This window comes from Cebus imitator, unplaced genomic scaffold, assembly GCF_001604975.1.
Source record: "Cebus imitator isolate Cc_AM_T3 unplaced genomic scaffold, Cebus_imitator-1.0 Scaffold495, whole genome shotgun sequence".
Taxonomy (NCBI): Eukaryota; Metazoa; Chordata; class Mammalia; order Primates; family Cebidae; genus Cebus; species Cebus imitator.
In genome coordinates, this window is record NW_016107810.1 from 403,344 (window position 1) to 420,221 (window position 16,878).

Here is a 16,878-nt window from a genome sequence, read left to right on the forward strand (position 1 = left end):
GCTTTTTGAGGTATTGCCAACTCTGCTATAGAGCTGTCGCCATGCACGTTCCTTCCAAGCCACACACAGGTGCGTGTTCCACACCTCTTGAGCAGGTGTGTATGGGCAGTCAAATGTCAGCATCGGAGTCAGTATCAGATAAATAGTGGCCAAGTGTTAAGTGTTTTGATGTCAGAATCATTTAGGTAACGTTTATTTTGTAAACCTGTTAATGAATGAGTGGTGTGGACAGCTATTTGTATTAACCACTGTAGAAAAGAAGGGCTATATACAAAAGCTATTCTGAAAGGCTGTTCCTGCCACTACCCTACCTCAAAGATAAAAATGGTAATATACATCCAGATACACAAACTTGTTTCATTTTCAATAAAATGTATAATGCTGCAATTTAATGAAAAACGCCTCTAGAACACTTGATTCTTAGTCTCTCATTTACCTCAAGCACTCCCGTCCCAGAGGGTTTTGGAGTCTTGCTCTTGCCCAGGCTGCATGCACTATGCTGGCTCACGGCAGCCTTCAACTCCTGCGCTCAAGGGATCTTCCTGCCTGTCTCAAGTAGCTGGGGCTACAGGTGTGTGCCACACCAGGCTAATTTTTGTGTTTTTTGCAAAGATAGTGTATTGCTATGTTTCCCCAGGCTGGTCCTGAACTTTTGGATTGAAGTGATCCTCCTACCTGGGCCTCCCAAAAAGTGTTGGGATTACAGGCGTGTGCTGCTGCGCCTGGCTAATATTTGTATTTTTAGTAGAGACAGGGTTTCATCATGTTGGCCAGGCCGGTCTTGAACTTCTGACCTCAGATGATCCGCCTGCCTTGGCCTCCCAAAGTGCTGGGAGCACAGGTGCAAGCCACCATGCCTGGCCGTCCAGCTGGTTTCAGTGAGTTCAGCCAGTGCTGTCTGTGGCGACACGTGTGGCTGGCTTTGTTGTGTGCTAGCTCTGATGGGAAGCAGGGGATCCACTGAGCTCTGCAAAGTGCCCGAACGCCACAGGTGTCTGTGATGAAGGACAAACAGCGAACACAGTTGCTCTAAAACAAAAACAATTCGCTTGACCCGTTGATCTCAGACTATTCTGAGGTGAAATTACATAAAGAATTCTGACATCCTGCCATCCACTGTCTCCAGTTGTAAGACAGAGACGACTGCTTCCGAGGTAGGATCAACGAAGATGTGTACAAATCACGTTAGATTCAACACCCAAACTAAGCGCGGAAAGGTGAAACATCAAGGCAGCAGCCTTTCTAAGCAGCTTGCTGTAGGAAAGATAAAGAATGTCAAAGTAGGGACCAGTCCTGGTTTAATCAAGAAGCTCTTACGACGTTTGATTTTAAACCATATGTAAATACAGTAATCTGAAGGATTTGGCAAAGGTTTATTATTTGTCATTTCCAGTCTTTTAAAGTAGACAGAGATTTGCTTAGAATACAGCTGATTTTAAAACCACACAAAAGTTGAGCAGAGAGCATTAAATTCACCAGTGCAGAGTGATAGAGGAAAAGACACTGAGCAGGTGCTCCGGCAGAAACTGATCATCCCAGGTGACTACCTTACAGTCGGGGACTTCATTCCTTATGCTGCAAAAGTAAGAGTTTAGCATATGACCTTTACAGTTGAGTTTGTAGCTCTATCTTGGTTTATTACAAACAATTAGCATAGATACGCATAATCTTTAGTAGACAACCTGCATCTATTTAAATTAAATACTTTCTACAATAGTGTGATAACATAAGGCCACAATATTTATTGTGGGACAAACCCCTTAAAGTAGCGATTTTATTATCAATGTTCTTCATTATTTTGAAATATAAAGTACTTTAACGGAATTAAGGTTACAGATAATTTTTAAAATACAACATACATCATAACTAGTATATTAAAATTATTTATATTCAGAATTTCTATCTAATATCCAATGAAAATTCACTACCAAATTTTTACAGTAATCAGTCTGACATGCGTATTAATTGATCCCATAGGTATAATTATAGATCAACATTTTAGTGTCTGTTCTTTCGTTTTACTAAATTAGGAACGCAGCATGTACAGAACAAATAAACACAAGTGGCACGCCCGAGGATTGAACAGCTCTTCAGTGAGCTACGCTGCAAACTCAGAAGTAATCCCACTAACGAGCAAAGCCAGACTCCAGTTCTTCATCAAAAGGTGCTGGTGGAGGTTGTCAGACGCCTTCCAATATAGATCCTTAACATAAAAAGGAATCAGTAGTTAACGTAGCTTGTGATTCGCAGGAGACTGTCATCTGAAATGGTAGCTCGCTGTGGTTGGCGCTTATCCAAGGGACTGGCGATTTTATACCCATCATAAAAAATTTTGTCATGAATCTATCTGTAATCTTTTATGTAGTGTTTTATCAATATGTATTTTGTATTCATTTAGAAAACATCAAACTATTACATAGGATCACCAAACTGAAATGCTGTTTCCAGACAGAAAGCTTCTGCTTCGATCCAACTCAGTGCTGACGGAAGTCACCCCCCCAGGCAAGATGGTGTTGCCCGTTCACCACCACCAGCCTCACCAAGGCCAACCGCTGAAGACTGAAGGCCCTGCCCTTACTTGCTTAGGTTTGGTGGTGGGGCAATATGTCCCAAACTAAAGATGTTAATGACACCTGTTAATAAATGGGAGTGGGAGTGTCAGAAAAGGTTTCTCAGCAATAGAGAGGCTCGCTCCGGCTGACCAGTGGGCATCACTCCGGGAGGGAGGAGGGCGGGCCTCCCGGAAAGAAGGCAGAGTAGGAACCTGGCTGGCCGGCCTCTGGGCAGTGGTGAGTACTGTGGGCACAGACCATGCTGCAGCAGCAGCTTTCTGGGGCAGATTTTATCGTGCGGTTCCAGAAAGCCGCTGAGGTATGGGTCGCCAGTGGCAGCATCAGGCTCTGGAAACCTGGGCAGGACAAAGGTCACTAGCTGGGAAGCAGTGGCTGCAGAAATCCATCCCGAAATGGAGGCCTGAACCTGGCATTTAAAATGAGGATTACTAGACCTTGCCCCCAGAGTCTGCTTGACAATTCTGGAAAAGGCTCCAGAAAGCAAACTGCCTGCTGATGCTGATGCAGTCTGTGGGTTTGACTCCAAAAGCACCAGCCAAAATAGAGGCGACGGGGTGGACGTGGGAATGTGCGCAGGAGCTGGGAGAAAGCCGTGCACGTGGACGGCGAGGTGGGGACACAGGCAGCACTGAGGTCCTGGCCCAGGAAACAGTGGCTTCTATCCTGTTTCCTTTCACCCAGACGTGAGCGCGCGGGCCAACCCAAGCCACGTGGCCAGGAGCATTCCAGTCTGTCCACTACACAGCAGCCACAGAACACTGCGTGTCAGGACTGGTGGGAACCCTCCCCCACGCTCAGATGCTGGGACCAGACCGAGGAGGAAGTTTTGGCTTCCTGCTCTGGCTCTTCAGAATCCACAGCAGCACCTGCCTGGCCTCTCTCTGTGTTTTCTGCAGAGTTAGTATAAGAAGCCAGAAAAGGCCAGGCGCAGTGGCTCACGCCTGTAATCCCAGCACTTGAGTTTGAGATCAGCCTGGGCAACATGGGGAAACCTCGTCTCTACTAAAAATACAAAAATTAGCAAGGCGTGGTGGTGGCAGGCACCAGTAATCCCAGCTCCTCAAGAGGCTGAGGCAGGAGGGTCGCTTGAACCTGGGAAGCAGAGATTGCAGTGAACCGAGATCGTGCCACTGCACTCCAGCCTGGACAACGACAGCCAATTAAGCCAGAAAAATCGGAGACCCCGCTGGTTCCTTTATTGCTGAGAGTGAAATAGAACAAGTCCTGTCCCGGAGGAGATACAGCAAGTCACTGAGACCCTTCCTCTACAGCAGACAGCTGGGTGCGTTCGCACCACGCAGTGCCACGCAGAAATGAGGCTGCCTTCAACTACGCACAAGATGAACAAGTCAGGCACAAGAATCCCTGCTTTGACTCCAGTTCTATCAAGTGAACAACAGGCAGACTTCCCAAGCCAGACAGCACTCGGCGCCTGTGCTGGGGTCTTCTGGGGCATTGGAGGCTGGTGGTTTCTTCACCTGAACGGGGACTGCATGAGTGTGTGAAAATGCGCCAAGCTTTAACTGATGCTCTGTCCTTCAGTAAATCGTCTACATAAATCACCCCACAACATGCCATGGCAGAAGTCACGCACAGTCACGTTACCTACCCCAATCCAATGGCCAGCAAATGAGAGAGCAGCAGAGACGGAAGAAAAACCTTCAGAAATTCTGCAGAGAAGATGCCCCCTTTCTTCATGACGCTCGTGTTCCTCATGCTGAGGGTGGCCGTGCGCTTCGGGTGTTTAAAGAGGAACTCCCTGAGGCGGAAGGAAACATGTCAGCTCATGTGTCCTCTGTCAAGGGGAGACCCCACGACACAAAAAACACACTCACTTGGGGGGAATATTTTCCGGCCGACTTGACCAATCCCATATCCAGTCTGAGTTTTTCTTCAAGATGCTTTCAACTTCTTTCCTTCTCTCAATATAATCTTCCTCGGACTACGACAAAGTAAATGTTAAGTGCAGATCAATCTATCACATTACACCGGAAGACACCCACCTCCCGCCCAAGCTTCAGATCTGCAGGCTCGACTCAGGAGCCCAGCAGCGCATGTCGCTGCTATGGACCGTGGTCCGTGGAGAGTCCTGGGGCTGGGGCCTTCACCGGCGCCACCACACTGCCGGCTCTCGGCAGGGTCTCCTCCAGGGACAGCCCACCGCTCTCGGGGCCCACCCAGGCCGTGAATACATGTGGTTCACTGAGACTCGGGGGTTACTGACGGCGGCAACCACTGTCCTAAGGAAGTTGTGACATGAGGGCAAAGGTGGTGAGTGCAGCACTGGTAATAACAAGAAAATGGCTCCAAACAGGGACATGTCGGAGGAAGCAGAGCAAGTTTACAAGATGCTTCTGGGATGAGCAGTTGGGAAAAGGCAGAAATGGACATGTAAACATGCTGGCACCAGAGGGCCAGCTACTAATCCGGACTGTAAGGCTGGGATTCCTCACAAAGCTTTCAAAATGCAGAAAACACCCATCGTTTATGTCCTCACCATCCACAAACACCCAAGAAAACACATATCGTGCATCTCATCTGCAACAAGGCAAGGCACTGCCAGATACAACTCGGCAAGACGCTACTGATCCCCACCTCAAGCCCCATCTGGCAGGGGTAGGAAGGGAGAATGACGGTGAACAAAGGCACTAGCCCCAGGTACACTTTTTCCTCCCAAGACTTTCACTCAGAAGGGTTTCTGCCCTCACAGCAATGCTGAATGCAGTACACTATGGAAAGCCCATTACTTGGTTAACAGAAAAGTGATCGTAGGCTGGACAAGGTCTCTCACACCTATAATCCTAGTACTGTGGGAGGATCACTTGAGCCCTGTAGTTCACGACCAGCCTGGGCAACACAGGGAGACCCCGTCTCTACAAAAAGTTTCTTTAAAAAGAAGAAAAGTGACCTGACATGAAATTACCAGGCTGATTAGCCACTAATGTCACGCTGCGCACGCAGCAAGCAGTGAGCTCAGGACTGAGTCCTGACTCGCACACAGCATGCAAATATTAAGCCCACTCTCTGTCCAACTAGTAACCACGAGGGAAGACCAGCCAATAGCTGGCCCAGCACCACCCTTTTCCAATGGTTGCTTCGTCCGCTACAGGCTGCAGACACCAGGAGCCCTTCCTCCTTTCCAGCATATCCCTGATGGCGAGCAGGGCGGAGTCCACGCGGCCTGTCCCACTCAGCACCTCCTCAGCTCAGCTGTGTCGAGCACGTGTGCTGTGTATGTCCCCACCACGGGCTTTTTTAAAAAAGGCAGGAGGCACCCTTAAAGCCCGACTTTTCTGTGACATACTCAATTACATTTAAAACTGTTCATTTACTGTACAAACGGCTCACAAATAGTTAAACTGCATTCTCCTTCCTGCTTACCTGTGAGCTGTTCTTCTCTCCAATGCTGTGGGTATCTGTTTCTGAAGCTCTGTTAGTATCTTGTGGTGTCTGTGAGCGAGGTGGGCTTGGCAAAGTGAATAAAATGGAAAAACAGAACATCATGTGAACACTCTATCATCAGAAGCTCAAACTCCAAGGCGGGAACCACCTCCAAGATGAGGGGCCCAGCCAGCTGGCGTGCACACCTTCCCTTCCAGCCAGCACCAGCCACAGCCAAACCGTTCCTCAGCCTTTTCAGCTGAGCATGACGGGAGTCAGCTAGCCAGTCTTCCAGAGAAGAGGTGGGGACAGCTGGTGAGAGGCTGGCTTTGTCATCTGCTACCTTCATGGTCTGCTGCACAGCTCTCAAGGGCACGCAACCTTTGATCACTGTCAGCCTCTCTGCCTTGGAGTCACTCAGAAGCGCTGCTACCCAGGAAGTGCTCCCCGTGACCACAGCCCCGCTGAGGCGCATGAGTGCGTTTCTCAGAGTGAGGTTGGTGGCTGTCACGCTCACTCCTGACTCGAGCATGGCCCCCACAGACTATAAGGCCCAGGTCGCTTCCTCCCCGTAGAGGGCAAGGCCCCTACATAAGAACGGACTGCAGCAGGAGCCACCCCCGAACGCGGCCTGAGGGGAGCAGCAGCCCAGGCCTAGAGGTGACACAGGCACTTCCGGCTGCGACTGTGACCTACTGAAGACGTTGGCACTGAAATGCATACACTTGTTGATGTGTACCTACCTGTCACAGTGAGAACTCTTGGAGCTACTCCGGCCGGACTCATGCTGGGCATCCAGCAGTATTTTTTCCATGTCACCATTATAAATAGAAACCGAGGCTGGAACGCTGCTCCCGTTCCCATTATTGCTAAAGTGCAATTCTACCCAGGAGCCTGGTGGGGACAAAAAAAGGGGCACAGCTGGATTTTCTACGCATTCTGGAATCTGGTCGTCGTATCTAACCAGCCCGCCCTTCCATTTCCAAGAGGTAGCAATGCTGACACCCGGAACCATCCCTTAAACCCCGACGAAGGCATCCCTCTGCCCACACAGGTGACTGGTCTACGTACGCTCTCCCTGGGTACAGAAGGAAGCCCCCTGGAGTTGAGACCACGTATCTGTCCATCTCTCACGGTCCCTTTATACCAAGCCAATGTCCAATAACTGTGCCAAGTCACCAGAATCCAATTAGAATATTTCTTACAATGAACTTTTTATAAGAAACAGCCTGCCGGGGTGTGGTGGCTTACGCCTGTAATCCCAACACTTTGGGAGGCTGAGGCAGGTGGATCACCTGAGGTCAGTTGGAGACCACCTGACCAACATGGACAAACCCCAGGGTTTGTATTTCTCTACTAAAAATACAAAATTAGCTAGGTGTGGTGGTGGTGCACGCCTGTAATCCCAGCTACTCAGGAGGCTGAGGCAGGAGAATCGCTTGAATCCGGGAGGTGGAGGTTGCAGTGAGCCGAGATTGCGCCATTGCACTCCAGCCTGGGCAAGAAGAGTGAGACTCCATGTCAAAAAAAAAAAAGGTAATGTCAACATAAGCTTAAAGGATTTAAATTTTTCTTTCAAAGGTTTAAATTATCTCTATTTTTTGTTTCTTTTAGAGACAGGGTCTCGCTTTGTCGTCAAGGCTGGAGTGCAGTGGCACAATCAAGGCTCACTATAATCTCAAACTCCTGGGTTCAGACCATCCTCTAGCCAATGCCTCCAGAATAACTGGGACTACAGGCATGTACCACTACACCTGGCTATTTTTTTTTTAAGAGACGGGGTCTCGCTATGTTGCCCAGGCTAGTCTCGAACTTCTGGACCCAAGCGATCCTCCCAGCTTGGATTGTGCTGGGATTACAGGCGTGAGCCACCATGCCCAGCCTCTGTTACTTGTATTGTGTGGCTTTGCATTTATTTCTAAAGAGGTGGAACACGTTTTTACAAGTTTACTAGCCATCTGGATAGCATTGTTTTTCAACTGGCTCTTCAAATCTCTATTCTTTTCTATTATCTGTGCTTCTCTTATTTGTGGGCATCCAGCAGTATTTTTCCATGTCATCATTATAAATAGAAACTGAGGCTGGAACACTGCTCCTATTCCCATTATGGCTCAAGTGCAATAATTCTAGGATAATCCTGTATCCTAGACATACGTTTTTCTTCATTTAAATACATTGCAAGTAACTTTCACTCAGTAGCACGTACTTTTCTCATGTCTTCTGATGTACAAGTTCTAGAGATTTTAATTCAGTCAAATTTAGCAATCCTTCCTGAGCTGAGATATTCTGTGACTTTCACACAGCTCTGTTACGACATTCACATTTAGATCGAGAATCTACATGGATTAATTTTTCCATTGATGTGAAATGAATGCCCCACTTACTGCAGACAGCTCCTGCCTCACCCCTGCTCTGGGCTGCTTCCTTTGTCAGAAATCAAGCGTGCATATATGCACAGGTCTATTTCTGGGCCCAGGACAGTTTTTCTACTTTGTGCCATAGGTTTATTTATTTAAAGCAACTCTGCTAAAAGCCTCCTCTGGTAGCATATGGAGGGTGGAGTGCCGGAGGAGGAACGTGCAGGCAGACCACGAAAGCCTGAGAAACTTACATGCGAGAACAATGGAACGATCTCATTTTGCAGTCACTGTAATTTTATTAAGTAGAATAATCACCGTGAGCTGCTGACTGTCCTTAAACCAACACAGCACTACATGACACCATGCCACTGGGGGAAGGGAGCAGCCTGTGAATCCATCACGTTCTCTGGAAGCAAAGGCAGGTGCACAGCTTTCCATGCACTAACTAGGTATCTCCTGAAAGAGGCCTGGCGCAGCCTCAATACGCCACTTGTTGCAGAGTGTATTTCATATTAACCAGAAAAAAAGCAAAGCGAAGGCCCAGGAGGGAAATGTGGATTTGCAACTTACACCATCAACAGCCTCCCAGTAAGCTGCTAACAAATGATCCCAGATTTTCAAATGAATGCATGATCCTTCTCTTTGGCCTCTCACGTTGCCTCAGGTCCTGGCCCACACGAAGTACATCGCTAATACAAAGGCAGGCCTGGGTCTGTCTTGGAGCCCACTGGAGAAGGGCCCAGGCTACTTGGCCCCACACTCTGGCAGAGGCTACACAGTGCCATCAGAGATGTACACATCACACCATTCCTGAAACTGCTCATCTCACTAGTATTTCCAGATACTCTGATGTTCACTAGCCCTCCTTCCCTCTCTGGGGTTCATGATGACATGCGGCTGGCTGGCAATGGCCTGTGATCCTCAGAGAACAGCACCACAGCCTCTGCTTTGGCCAGCTGTTTTTCTAGGCTCAATCTACAGCACTCAGATTCTGGGCCTGCTTCAATTTACTTGGCTAAGGTAAAGTATTATTCATCTTACGACATGGAACACAAATGGAACTTCAAGGTGTGGTGTCTCTTCCACGATGCCACTCTTAACATCAAATGTGATACAAGTCACCACCACCACTGGGGTGTCCAACAGTTCAATTCCATTCTATCTACCTAGAGTTAGTGTCAGAACCCATGAGATTAAAGGCTCAGTCCTACAAAACTGTTCCCACAGAATGCAAGCTGAAAATGGGGTGTCCAGGTTACCCACAAATCTACCCGTCCCTCTACTCAGGGGATCCCACACACCCCCTCAGTTTCAACAATTTGCTACAACCCACAGAATCCAGAAAAACACTTTACTTACATTTATCAATTTACCGGAAACAATAACTCTGGAGCAGCCAAATGGAAATGACACACAGACTAGAACCCCAGCTACCCCAAATGTCCAAACCCTAAGCCCTAAACCCAACCCTAACCTTACCCCAACCCCACCTAACCTTACCCTAACCCTAAATGTCCCAGCAAACCCTAACTCTAACCCAAAACTAACCCTAACTATGCTCTTCACGACCAGACCCTCAGCCACTCCACATGTCCCAACCCTAACCACGCTCTCCGCACCTCATATGGCTCTAGAATGTCTACAACTCCATCTCCAGTCCCCTCTCCTCCTAGGAGGGGTGACCCTGGGACTTTCTACCTCAATTAACTATCCGAGGGCTGCCCTTGAGCCACCTGATTGACAGTTATTCTGAAGGGGCTCCTTACAACTTACACTAAAAATGGCTAAGCAAGGAGCACTTTTGGAGCACGCTGCTAATAAGGTGGCTTTATGAATAACAAATACTGGCTAGGCTGCTCTGCCTGTGGAGTCGCCACCCTTTTACTCCTCTGCTTTCTTAACAAACGTGCTTAAGACACTTGCCAGGTGCAGTGGCGCATGCCTGTAATCCCAACACTTTGGGAGGCCAAGGCAGATGGATCACCTGAGGCCTGGAGTTCGAGACCAGGCTGACCAACTTCTCTACTAAAAATACAAAAATTAGCTGGGCGTGGTGGTGCACACCTGTAATCCCAGCTACCCAGGAAGCTGAGGCAGGAGAACCCCTTGAACCTGGGAGGTGGAGGTTGCAGTGAGCTGAGATCATACCACTAAACTCCAGCCTGGGCAACAAGAGTGAAACTTTGTCTTAAAAAAAAAAAAAAAAAATCTTATTGCTCAGGAAGTCCCAGGGGGTTAGGTGCTCTGCATCAGAAACTAGGGTCAAGGATAAACATATACTACATTGATCTTACAGGGGAAAAGTGAAGACCACACTGAGAGGAAGATGACTTGGAGACAGTGTATCTCTGTCTTCATCTGACTATGCCACTGTAACAGAATCCCAGTCTAAGTGATTTACAAACAGAAATTGATCTCCGTTCTGAAGGCCGGGAAGTTCAAGGTCAAGGCAATAGCAACTGGCATCAGGTAAGGGCCTCCTGCCCCATCCCTTCAATGAGGGCAAAGAGGCACCCACCTCCCTCCATCCAGCCCCTTAGAGCGCTATCCCATTCTCAAGAGAGGAGACCCCGTGGCCTAAGCGCCTCTTAAAAGCCCACCTTTACTATCGTCCCACTGGCAACATGGGAGGGGACACATTCAAACCAAAGCAGTGCTTTTAAAAAATCGCCCCAGAGTCCTACGCATCCTGGAGACAAGGAAAAAAACCATTCCAGACTGTCCGTGGCTAGTGGCTTTGGGCCCAAAAGCTGCATTCCCAGGAATTATTTACTCAGTGAGAGTTTTATTATCTACCTACAGCAGCCAGGTAGGAAAGGCACTTCCTGGAGAGCAGAGTGCGCTGTGAATCTACTCAAATGTTACAATTCTCTAATCTCATCATTCACCTTTTCAAACAAAGATGGGGATTAAGGGTGCTTAATGATCTTTAAAAACTTGCTCACGGCAGGGCGCGGTGGCTCACGCCTATAATCCCAGCACTTTGGGAGGCTGAGGCAGGCGGATCATGAGATCAAGACCATGCTGGCTACCACAGCAAAACCCCGTCTACTAAAAATACAAAAAACGAGCCACGCATGGTGGCACATGCCTGTAATCCAAACTACTCAGGAGGCTCAGGCAGGAGAATCACTTGAACCCAGGAGGTGGAGGCTGAAGTGGGCCAAGATGGTGCCACACTGCGCTCCAGCGGTGTAGAGACTGTCTGTCTCAAAAAGAAAAAAGAAAACTTGCTCATAATCTCAAGTACTTTACTTCAAATAACTGTAGTATAATCAGGCCCCACAAAAAAAGGTGCTGCTGTTGCTGATGCAAGAAAAGCCCTCATTTCTTTTTTTTTTTTTTTTGAGACAGAGTTTTTCTTGTCACCCAGGCTGGAGTACCACAGCCTGGTCTTGGCTCACAGCAACCTCTGCCTCCTGGGTTCAGGCAGTTCTCCAGCCTCAGCCTCCCAAGTATCTGGGAGTACAGGCACCCACCACCACGCCCAGCTAATTTTTGTATTTTTAGTACAAACAGGGTCTCACTATGTTGGCCAGGCTGGTCTGGAACTCCTGACCTCAGGTGATCCTCCGCCCTGGCCTCCCAAAGTGCCATGATTAGGTGTGAGCCACCACGCCCAGTCGAAAGCCCCATCCCTAATCTCATTCCCATCCCTCTCCTTATGTTCCTCCCCCCTCACAGCTTCCACTGCTAACAAGACACACAGGGAGTTAATCTTACCTCCCTCCTAGCAAGGCAGATGAGATTTTGAAAAGCCTAGACTATAAATATTTACATCACATTACAAAAAGGAAGCTGATAGGTCTGCCTCAGAGACAAAATACAATCCAACAAGCGTTCTTAATCCATTGCTTACTCTAACTTTGTGGTTTAAGTCATCTGACGTCCAGCTTCTCTAGGTGCCCAAAGCAGTTCTCTCTATAGTGACAGACTCCAGGGAATCCCTTAGATTCACTGCCCTCTGTATGTCCCAGGGCAAACTCCCTAGCTGCATTCCTCAACATGGATTCGCCGGCTGCAGCCAGGAGCCCCACCTGGAGTAAACACAGGGCCAGTTCTCAAGGCCATCCTCTGCCCTCATCTGGGTGACAGTCTCAACTCTGACTATGAAGGGAGAATCACCTGTGCTGTTTTTTCATTGTTCTCCAAAAGCCCAGCCGCAGCCCACTCTGGAAGTGACTATTTGGGATGCTAGGGTGGAATCCAGGCAAATACACTGAAAGCTCTTGGATAAATGTCAGAGGAGAGGGAGGCAGCATCCCAGAAAAAAAAGCCTGAAGCAGAGAAGCCATCAACCCCAGAGGGAACAGGCACTCCCAAAACCATATAAAGGGCTTCTTCCCCAGGGGAAGTGGGCTCTAAGAAATTGCTGTTTTATGGGCCAGGCTGCATGGCTATTCCAGCACTTTGGGAGGCAGAGGATCACGAGGTCAGGAGATCCGAGACCATCCTGGCTAACATGGTGAAATCCCATCTCTACTAAACATACAAAAACTTAGCCAGGTGTGGTAGCACACACCTGTAGTCCCAGCTACTTGGGAGGCTGAGGCAGGAGAATCACTTGAACCCGGGAGGTTGCAGTGAGCAGAGATCATGCCACTGCACTTCAGCCTGGGAGACAGAGTGAACACTCCATCTAAAAAAAAAAAAAAAAAAAAAAAGGAAAGTGCTGTTGTTTTTACCTTTAAAAGCTTCGCAGGTTAATGGGGAGAGGAACAAAAGAGACTTCCCTGGCAAAAGACTTCAAGCCTCAAGTCAGCCTGGCAGGTAAATCAGGTCCCTGGCTGCTGACAGGGCTCGACCTTCCTCTCGCCAGGCCAGAGGACCGGAGGACCGTGGCTATCGCATCAGCCTCAGGCAATCTGGGCTCCATCCCTCTGGTGCTTCATGCAGAGTCCTTGGCTTTTCCTTAACTGTTGCTGGCATTATTTTTCACTCCACCTCTAGAACCTCACTGTGACCATCGTCTTGGATGAGAATCTAGATGTATGCAACCCCTTCAGGTCTAAAACTGCACAATGCTACAATTCCCCTCCAAAATAGCTCTGCCCATGGTGAGTTGCTTCTGGTAAGAGAACCACCTGCCAGTGCACACACAGCAGTGGGTGAAGAAGTAAGGGCCTGGATCATTAAACACAGCCGCTCCAGAGTGAATGGGCAAACGCTTTACTGAACTGATGCCCTCCTGAAGACAGTGCGTCCTTCGGAAGGGATGCCCCCACCCCACAACCCTGGCGGCCTCATCACAGAATCCTACCGTTCCTGCATTGTAGCAGTGGCATGTCTAGGGGAAAACGGCCAAGTTTAAGGCTGCAGTGAGCTCCAGTGATTGTGCTACCAGCCTTGGCGACGGAGTAGGGAGTAAAAAGAACACATATGAGCATCTTGCTAGTCAACAACTTTAGCTAAAATCATCAAGAGATAGAAGGGACAGAATCAGCCCATCTGCCGTTAGCTCCTCAGGGAAAGCCGCTGGCCCCAGAGGGTACAAGCAGAGAGCGTTTGCTGCCTCCATCTGTGGGTCTGGCTACAGGGCTCCCACGCTTCTCTGCTCCGAGGTAAACAAGAAGCAGATAAATCAGACCAGACAGGGGTGACTGCTGCCTGAGCCACCGCTCCGCGCAGGATTTGAAGGCGGCTGGAGCCCGCGGGACCCGCCGACCCCGCCCACGCGGAGCCCACGGTGGCCCCATTCTGCCGCGCAGACACCCAGGGCGGCCCAAGGAATCGCCAACCTTGGTTCCACCCCACGCGTTAAGTATCTTATTGCAGAATAAACAAAACAGAAAAACAAAAATCTAACTCCAGCGCCGGCCGTCTTGCACTGCCAATGACTCAGCAGCCTACTTAAGTTACAGACTGGAGAGGAACAAGCCCCTCCAGAGCCCCCACCTCCCAGTGCCCAGATCCCAGCCAGACAAACAAACATACCATGTTATTGGTAACTCAGCTTCACAACCGGAAAAAGGGTGATTTTACGGCAAAGGAAACATCTCTTGGATTTTATTTTATGACAAAAGACAGGAAAACACCCCTTAATCTATTTCAAAATAGTAATTAGCCAATGTTTAATTATCATGAGGAAAAATCCAAAATTTCAGGATTTTAAAAAATACGGTTCTAGGCCGAGGCGGGAGGATCGCTTGAGCCCAGTTCAGACCAGCCCGGGCAACGTAGTGAGATTTCATCTCTTAAAAAAAAAAAAAAAATTTTTTTAATATGGTAGTGTTCAAACATACATAAATTATTGAATATATTATGGAAACTAAGTTCTGCCTAGTAAAATCTTGCTTTTGTAATAAAGTTAGCAACTCTATGTAAATACCTGATTCTCAAAACTGTTCATGAAGATTTAAAGTTCACTGGCAGAGGTTTCAGCAGTCCTTTCCCAAGCTTATTTACTTGCTCATTTTGCTTTGTAAACTCTGGCTTCAGAGAACACAAAGGTCAGCTGCCACCAGGTCCCTCCTCCGAGGCCTGGGCCCTAGGGACCCTGGGAAGGCAGCTTCTGGGCCCGCTTCCCTGAGCAAAGGCTCGTCTGGGCTCTGCACGCGGATTCACCGGGTGGGGAGGGTCTCCATGCCACCTGGCTGTGCGCGCGCCAGGTCCTGCCCCCGGGGCCTGCGATTCCCGCTGCGTGAACCGATGGTACTGTGAATCTAGCCAAGGGCACACAGCAGGCCTCTACGGGCCGGGCCGGCATTAAGCAGGCTGTAACCACTGGGTGCTCTAAAGGCGGCGTCCTTTTGTGATTTTTAACCCGTAGGTCATTTAAAGCTTTGTTTTGGAAGGATCCTCTAGGAGATTCGGAGCAAGTCCATTTAATGCCATAATCTAAAAAGGCTGTAACCCCCACCCATTTAACTTCAGGAAATCCTAACAGTCACCACGGACTTGAGCAGTAGAAACAAAATTAAAGCACTTAAAAGTCCACTTGCCGCGCCTTGGTGTTTACTCATTAAAACCAATGCTAGGGCGGGCGTGGTGGGTCACGCCTGTAATCCTAGCGCTTTGGGAGGCCGAGGCGGGTGGATCACCAGGCCAGAAGATCGTGACCATCCCGACTAATACGGTGAAACCTCTTCTGCTCAACATGCCAAAAATTAGCCGGGCGTGGTGGTGGGCGCCTGTGGTCCCAGATACTCGGGAGGCTGAGGCAGGGGAGTCGCTCGAACCCCGGGGGCGAAGGTTGCAGTGAGCCGAGGTCGCGCCCCCGCGCCCCAGCCTGGGCCACAGAGCGACACTCCGTCTCAAAAGTAAATAAATAAAACAAAACCAACGCTGGGCTGAACCGCGGGCCGCGGAGGGCAACGCGGACCAGCTGGGAGACGCAGACCCACCTCCAGGTGGAGTTCCCGCGACCGCGGAGCTGGAGATCGGGGCTTTCCCGCGCGGTGCGACCCGGGTCCAAGCCACCCCTCGCCCGAGCGGCGAGGCCGCGAACCCCGAGCAGCAACGCGGGGTCCCCACGCCCCGGGCCCCGCACGCCCGCCGGACGGGGGGCACGGGAGGGCATGCCCCAGGCCTCCTCTCGGCCTCCCCTCGGCGCGCCCCGGCCTACCCCCCAACCTCCCCTCGGCGCCCCCGTCCTCCCCTCGGGCCCCTCAGGCTCCCCTGGCCTTCCTCCAGGCTTCCCCGGCCCCCCGGCTCCCGCGCGGCCTCCCCGGCCTCACCCTGCAGGCTCTCCTCCTGCATTCCCGGCGCTCCGGTCTGCGACATGACGCCGGAGGGCGGCTGCGGCGATCAGAGTCCGCGCCGGGCTGCGGATGCGGGATGCGGGATGCGGGGTGCGGGATGCGGGGTGCGGGATGCGGGGTGCGGGATGCGGGGTGCGGGGTGCGGGGTGCGGGGTGCGGGCTGCTCGCAGGCGGCGGGCGCTGGGAAAGCGGGAACGGGAACGCCGCGGCCCCGCGCTCGGTGACTGAGCCGAGCCCCGCCGCGCGGCCAGAGGAGCTCACCGGTGGGGCGGGGCCGGGCGGATCTGCGGCCGCGACGCCCATTGGCCGCGGTGCGGGGCCTGCGCGTGCGCAGGGGCGTGCGGTGCGTGCGGCACGTGTGGCGCGTGCGCGGGGCGGGTCCTGGGCCGGGCGAGGGGCGGGGACTGCGGTGCGCGGGCCGCAGGCGGAGAGGGCGGGGCGCAGGGTGCGCGGACGCGGGGGCGCGCGAGACCGCCTGGGGTGAGCCCGGCCGGGCCGCGTGACGAGGGGGCTGCGGGGTCGCCGCCGTGGCAGGCGGTGGGCCGGGTCTTCTTTTACAGGGGCGGTGGGACCGGCGGTCGCGGTAGGCACTGGCTGCACGGCGGCGGGTCTCTCCGGCCGGCGTCTGGGGAAACTGAGGCGCGGGGAGAGAGGCGTCCGGGCGGGGGGCGTGAGGACGTGCGGGGGCGCAGCTGCTGCGGTTCCGGGGCGGTGCGTGGGGCCGTGGGCCGGTGCGTAGCTGCGAGTGGTGGGCCGGGGCCGAGCGTCCAGGCCGCGCCCCCGGGTCTCTGCCCGCCCGGCCGGGGCGCCCCTGCTTGAACAGCGGGGCCCCTTGTGTCTGGGGGCGTCCGCTCACAAGAGGCA

At 51.2% G+C, this 16,878-nt stretch overlaps 1 protein-coding gene and 1 long non-coding RNA gene across 2 annotated transcripts; both read right to left on the reverse strand.

The window, feature by feature from the left end:
- Positions 1-1,354: 1,354 nt before the first annotated feature.
- BNIP3 (BCL2 interacting protein 3) lies at positions 1,355-16,317 on the reverse strand. The gene is given in 8 exon segments (XM_017513552.1): positions 1,355-2,203; positions 4,183-4,332; positions 4,409-4,515; positions 5,955-6,039; positions 6,698-6,848; positions 15,991-16,095; positions 16,180-16,275; positions 16,278-16,317. Coding segments are annotated over 8 exon segments (780 nt in total). The 3' UTR covers positions 1,355-2,157.
- On the reverse strand, positions 7,932-10,328 carry LOC108292573. The gene is made up of 2 exons (XR_001820323.2): positions 9,846-10,328; positions 7,932-9,788 (listed from the first exon to the last, which is right to left on the reverse strand). It is a non-coding gene; the product is annotated as an uncharacterized LOC108292573 (long non-coding RNA).
- Positions 16,318-16,878: the final 561 nt, after the last annotated feature.